Source organism: Cyprinodon variegatus, unplaced genomic scaffold, assembly GCF_000732505.1.
Source record: "Cyprinodon variegatus isolate N-32 unplaced genomic scaffold, C_variegatus-1.0 Scaffold34, whole genome shotgun sequence".
NCBI classification, from domain to species: Eukaryota; Metazoa; Chordata; class Actinopteri; order Cyprinodontiformes; family Cyprinodontidae; genus Cyprinodon; species Cyprinodon variegatus.
Window position 1 is genome coordinate 843,781 of NW_015150487.1, and position 6,938 is coordinate 850,718.

A 6,938-nucleotide genomic window follows, 5' to 3' on the forward strand; every position below is an offset into this window, starting at 1 on the left:
GTACTTTTCTCAATAATGAAAGATTGAACATGCAGAAGGGTTTCTGTTTACTTTCTTTTTACTTTGTTTAATTGGGGCACAGAACCTGCAGTGGTTGATTTTGTGTCTGTTTTTTATCTTCTTTCAGCTTGGTGAGGGCAGCGGTGTGAAGGAAACGCCGCAGCAGAAGTATCAACGCCTCGTTAATGAGATCCAGGAACTCGTTCAGGAGGTGGACACCATCCAGGTGCACTGCTAGCAACACATTTGAATTCATCCACCCTAAAAGAAACCTGAAAACAATTTTATCAATTTTTTTTCATATTTATTCTATACTTCTTTTCTATCTAATGGTATTTAAAGGTTTGGATATGGATGTAATGAAGCTTCAAGCTGACCCTGTAATTGAGTTTAGCAAAAAAAATGATCTCAATTGTCACTCACTAACAAAGTTCCCATTAGGCAGCTACTAATAAACCATGCTAAATCTACTCTGTTCCCCAAATAATCAGTTACAGTTTGAGCTGTCTTAAGAGGCTGCAAGTATTTTTTCTAGTGGTGGCACGCAATCAATATTTTTAATAGTTAAAAACAGGGTTCACACATTTCAATCGAAAAACCATATATCGACAGAATAAACAAAGCTTTCGATTCAAAAACCCTTTTTGCTCCTCCATTTTGAGTAAACAAACATATGAGCACATTAACACATCTTTTTCTGTTTAATCTACTATCTAGGTTATTTGGTCATCAGATTGGTTCATATTTAGTCATTTAGCTTTATTTAGAAACCCCGAATATTTTATGCAACTTCTTTGAAAAACTCTTCTATAGAAGTGTTAACTGTTTATCAACATTAATTGTATCAAAAACCCTTCCACTAAATATGGTAAAATGTATATAAAGAAAAGAGGAACACAACATTGCCTGTAAGAGTTGCTATAAACAGAAGTTAAAGTTCTAAATCAATTAAATTGGTGACATACCAGTTTTGAGCTCCAGTTTAAGCTGCCCTGTTACTCCAAAACAGATCAAAATGTAGTTAGCCAGGATGTAAGATCAGGATTTAGTGAAATAAAACAATGACCTTGTTGTGTAGTTGTTGTAACCTGACATAAAAATTATTTTCATTGATGGACTCTTTAATTTCATCACCAATTTCACTTTCTAGGCTGCTGCAAAGGACAGCAATGCAGAGGAGCGCCTCACCCCGGTGGTACTAGCTCAGCATGCAGCGCAGCTCAAACAGCAGCTGGTATCTGCCCATCTGGATTCGTTGCTGGGACCACAGGCTCACATCAACCTGGCTGATCCAGATGGAGCGCTTGCCAGGTGAGATGAAGGCAGTGTGACAGGACAGCTTCCTTATTTACATACGACTGTCAAGCGTGTTCAAAGTGAGCTGCTGAAATAGAACAATGGCCCTCTTATTATTGATGTTTCTGAAGCACATAAACTCATGTTTTAATGGTCAACATGCTACTTTATTAATGCTTATTAAGAGTAGTTCATAAAATGATTTCTGGTGGGGGGAAAAAAGGTATTATGGCTGTTTTTTTGTTTTTGTTTTTTTTTGTTTGTTTTTTTAGCAGAAAAGGTGTTTATTAGTTTATTAGATAAAATGTTACAGAGCTTATTGGGGAAATTTAAACTCCCTTATCAAAGTATTCTTTAAATATATATTTTTTTACTTGCATAACAGCCAATTGTGAGGTTTAAAAATGAAGAAAATATTGAATTATTGTAACGTAAGAAATTATACAAGGTTTTGAAAGTTTATTTCAGATTAACATTTAGAAAAAGGGTCAAACAGACCATTTATCAGAAGCTGTCGAAAGCTGTGATTTATAGAGAGGAGCTCTGGGGGGAGAAATATTATCTTTAATGATCATCTACATCTATCTTCTGATTAGGCCCAATCAATGGATTGTGAAAGACTCTCGTACAGACAGTCTCACCATTTTTTGATCACACAAGGAGACATGAAAATGTTGGAAATTGTGTTTTGTTATGTAGTGTGGTTTTCTGCGCTTACAGGATATACCCTAAACTGCCCTTTAGAGTAGAAAAAATGCTGCAAGAGTTGTCAGCCAGATTCGATGCATGTCATTTCCACACAGATTGTATGTGCATTAAACTTACATCAAACTTAAGACTGCATGGTCCTGGAGGTGGTGGCATCATGCTGGGGGGATACTTTTATTTGAGAAGGCACAGGAAGGCCAGTCAGAATTGATGGGATGAAACTAAATCTAGGTAGATGCTGTAGAAGACTGGGGCCCTAAACATACATCTGGTTTGGATGAGAGTATTGTCCTTAGTTAGAATGGGACAGGAAAATACCATACGTAAATACTATAAAGACAAAACTTAAGGTATTAACTTAAAGTTGACTTCTTGTTTAGACACTGTTCATTAAATCTGGATAATTTGAGCTATTTTCTGGGGGGAAAAATGGGCGAAAACAGTAGTAGAAAGAAACGTGTTATTGTCTTTTAACTTCTGTGTCAGACTAATTTGTGTTAGTTTGTCCCAGAGCCCCAACAAAATGCACAAAACATATTGGTGGACATGTTATAAAGCTTAATGCTGGTGGCTTCTATTGCAAGGCACGCTATTCTTCTCCCCTCTTTGGAAGGCTATAAAGTGAATGGTTAAACTCTATTCACCATTAACTTCAAATGCTGTTCAGACTGTTTAACATTGTCCCTGTAATAAGTTAAATACAATCACTTTCTACCATCTGTTTGGAGTTTAGTCAAACAGTAAAACCTAATGCATGAAAAGGAAAAAATGGCACAAAGCAACTTTTTCTAAAATTAAAATGTATATAAATTAGATTCATTATAATAATTGAACTTTATTGATCTCAGATTGGAGAAATTTACCTCTCATTAAATCCATCCCCATGGGAAGCAGTGGACTACTATTGTGTGGCGTCCGGGGAGAAATCAGGGGTTAAGGGTCTTGTTCCAAGACCCAGAGTGGCAGTCTGTGGGAGTGGGGCTCGAACCAGAACCTTTATGCCCTAACCACTAGGAACAGCTATATTTCAGAAACTTGGGATTTTGAATTTGTATTTGTATCTTATGTTAGCACTGACATAAGGGGTTGAGCAACCCACTATTCCTGCCCTGGTGTTAGGGGAATGCAGCCAGACGGTCTAGGATGGGCAGACTGTGCTGGGAAATATGTCAAAGCCCAGCCTTAAACTGCAAAAAGGTGAAGGTTTTGGAACAGAAACTAGCAAACATGAGGGATAAAGCAATGAAGAGACAGACTCTCATCTTCAAGCTGCAGTTTAGACCCATTGGGGAGAAAGACAGACGGCACATGGGGCTGATAACTGCTTCGACTACACTGTATAATCAGTCTGTTTCCCTCTCCCTCCTGCCTGCAGGCGTCTGCTCACCCAGCTGGAGGCGGTGAAGGGCAGTCGTGGCAGCCCTGCAGGAGATGGCAAAACCTCTTCCTCAACAAAGGGTCCAGATGGAGTGGTGCTCTACGAGTTGCACAGCAGACCAGAGCAGGAAAAATTCAACGAGTCTGCCAAGGTAACATCCAGGTTAAGACAGCAGGGGCAAGTGCCTGGATGAGTGAAGTCTAAAATGTTTTTGTCGCATGAGCCTCCCGCCGTGCTGTACTTTCATTCACATATCAGAACATTTGTTGGCAACAACCTGGAGAAAAGACAAAAATGGATCTCAGTGCTTAGTGGGAAGCTGTTGTCGCTTCCAACCATGTGTCAGCTTTATTTCCATCTCCGTAGATGGCGGAACTGGAGAAGCGTCTAGCTCAGCTGGAGATCGCTGTTGGCTCAGGATCAGACAAGCAGGTACATCCTATTGGATTTTACCCACAAATCCCCCTAAAGGTTTTTGTCACACATGCCTATGTATTTGCTTCTCTTTAATCATCAAAAAGACAAATATTTCTACCCCTTAATATCCATCACTTTCCACAAGATGAAACTGAACCAAATATTTTACTTTTATTTAACAAAGGGAGTCTGTTCATTTGCTAAAGTCATTTTCTCTATCAGGGACCTCTGAATGCTGGAGTACAAGGAGCCAGTTTGATGGTAAGAAGACTCTTTTATTTGTAGAAGCTGTTCGGAGTTTATTACTGTATCTGTGACCGAGTAGCTGAAGAACTGGGTCATTTCTAAAAGGGGTCACTGGCTCCTTCCAAACAGCAGGAGAGAGACACTGGTGTGTTTGTAATCTAAGTGCATCTTTCATCTCAGGATACCATTGAGCTCCTGCAGGCGAGGGTCAGCGCACTGGACTCTGCTACACTGGATCAAGTGGAGGCAAGACTGCAGGTACAAACTCCTGAAATGCCTCAACACCCATATTCACAGGCTTCCATAGATTTCTTTAAATTTAGTGAATTAAAGAAAAATAAGTTCAAGACCCTGCAAGGTTTCTAAAAACTGTTTCTTGGGTTTGAAACTTCACACAATGAAATCTGTCAGGGTTTTATTCTTTTTGGTTCATCCTTCGCTGCATTCTTGTCTCTTCTATATAGTCAGCTTTGTTAACATGTGTAGCGGCTGAGTCATTGGTGCATGCAACCTTCTCTTGGATAAATTGGTGGATTGCCAGTGGATTGAGTCAAGCCGCTGTATAACGTTAATGCATGGACAACGCAGATTTAAAGAGCTTTAGCAATGCTGCATTTTCCAGCTCATCACAAAACTTTTCTTTTGACGTTGAAGGCATTTAAGTAATTTCTTTAGTTCCTTATATTTATGTACGGGTCTCTGCAATGGTCGCTCAAGTCCTGGTATGCGATTGTAGCTCCTGAACTATTAATTTATTTCAGAATTTGTGAATTCTAAGATTTCAACAGAATTGCTTGAATCTAACATTAGCTTAAGGAAAAAAAAACTATTCCACTAAAAGTATTTAAGCTGTAGTTGTGTCGAATTGGATATTTGTGATGTTTTAGCTACAATTACAAACCAAAGATTGAAAATGGGGTTTAATTTTTGAAAGATGTCCAAAGAGAAATACAACTCTGTTTTGTCAATTGTTGCTTTTTTTTTCTTCTGTGAACTGGAACTTTTGCAAAAATGTAATGAGAAGGTTTTCTCCTTTTCATGAGCACTTCAGAATTCTCATATGTTGTTTTTAATACAAAGACTTGGTTAAAAAAGCACTTTAGGCCAGTACATCTTTTCTTTTGTCAGTTATTTTCACTGGGATTACTTCATAAAGGAAGGGTGCTATCAATGGGTTTTAGATACTTCTATTCAAGCTCATCAATTCATATAGTTTAGATGTGTAGACTTGATTTTTGTTCAACACTAGATGGCCACAGTGAGCATTTGAAGCTTATTTGAGGCTTTATGAAATTAACCACATTTCCTAAAGAGGTTTGAAGCTTGAACAAAGCTTAATCTGGCCATTATTAGACATGTTAACCGGTAATGGATGTAAATATATGCTATATATTCCACCCACTTTTCATTTTGAATGTGATTCAACAACTTATGGCATTAGTTAAATGTGCTTTTTATTAAAATAGTTGAACGTATTCAGGAGTAGAAGTAGGAAAATACTGCATTCAGTACATGAATTTGTCCAAAGAAGTACTAGATTTTGATGTAAACAAAGATGTGGTAATCCTTTATTTTGATCAACAGATTTTCGTTGCAAATGTTTCAGCAAACTGGCATAACATTTAAAATTCACTGACTTTCTGATATTTGCTGCAGCATAACTGCTGGCAGAAGGATTTTCTTTTTATTATGTTTGAATTATCTTCTGCTTTTACTGTTAAAACAGCCCACTGTGTTCTGGAGAAATCATGTCTCACCCGCAACATTTGATCATAGGCCCACCTTTAAGACAGCTTTTATTCATCTGACAATGTTTGCATCACATAATGTCTTTTTAAAAGGGCTCTATTGCTCATCTTGTAACCATTTCTTACCTTGATGTCTGTGAATAAAAAATAGTACCTTTTTGTTGTTTAAATGAATCTTCTAGAGTGTCCTTGGGAAGATGAATGAGATTGCTAAGCACAAGGCAGCGATTGAAGATGCTGAAACACAGAACAAGGTCAGTAATCCTACTACATGCATCTGTGCTGCAAAAAGAAACATAAGTATGTTTTGTGTATTTGACGAGTCTGCTGTCTGTGTTACACTTTGATAGCTTTAAGACAAAAGATGGATTTCTTCTAGCCATAGGAACACCAGGGTTCTTTGATCTACATTTATAGAAACGATTAATCTGTGAGCTAAACAGACAGATTAAGTGAAAGGCTGTTAGCTCACTTGATGTGGGGAAAATTAGAAAAGGGACTTTTCTTATTTAAGTTGAGTGATTCATGCATGACATGTAGGTGACTATTTTTCATTTTAAATGTCTAAATATATATTTTTAAGTATTAGGGGGAAAAGTGCAGTGAGTTGTTGTAAAGAGTATCCAGGGCACTGGGGCTGGATGCCTTTTAATAAAAACTAGGTTTATTTCCCCATTAAATCAATTGACTAACATGATTATCATATGATGACTTTTTAAAGTGATATTCAGTAGGCCAGTAGAGGGCAGACCATTTCAGCTATGTCACTGATTGAATGTAATGCGCTTACTTTTAATATAGTTATTGGGGATTGCAGCCTGGAGGCTGTAGAAACATGCTAACCTTTTCCAGAGGTGAATTTATGAGGTTATTTAACTTTTTTGTAGATAGCTTGTCTTTAGCTACAGTGATACATCATTTATCAGCCTTTTGTTGGTATTGTTTCTATTATTAAAAATAGGTAGATCAATAAACTAAGGATATAAAGCCACGAGTTCACGCTATTTTAGTATTTATCTCTATGCCCTCCATAGAGATTTATAAATGAAATGGGAAAAAAACCTAAAGCTTGGTTGTCCAAAACTAGAATATAGTAAAAAATTTAATAAACCAGTCAGTTCCCATTAGGGCTGGGTACCGAACTT

At 37.5% G+C, this 6,938-nt stretch overlaps 1 protein-coding gene across 1 annotated transcript in view; it reads left to right on the forward strand.

The window, feature by feature from the left end:
* The window catches only part of dctn2 (dynactin subunit 2), an 18,938-nt gene that overhangs the window by 7,152 nt on the left and 4,848 nt on the right, over nt 1–6,938 (forward strand). Inside the window, exons 3-9 of the mRNA XM_015402602.1 lie at nt 128–226; nt 1,151–1,311; nt 3,380–3,533; nt 3,749–3,814; nt 4,022–4,060; nt 4,226–4,303; nt 5,976–6,047. Of these exons, the coding sequence (XP_015258088.1) occupies nt 128–226; nt 1,151–1,311; nt 3,380–3,533; nt 3,749–3,814; nt 4,022–4,060; nt 4,226–4,303; nt 5,976–6,047 (669 nt within the window). The remainder of the gene's footprint in view (nt 1–127; nt 227–1,150; nt 1,312–3,379; nt 3,534–3,748; nt 3,815–4,021; nt 4,061–4,225; nt 4,304–5,975; nt 6,048–6,938) is intronic.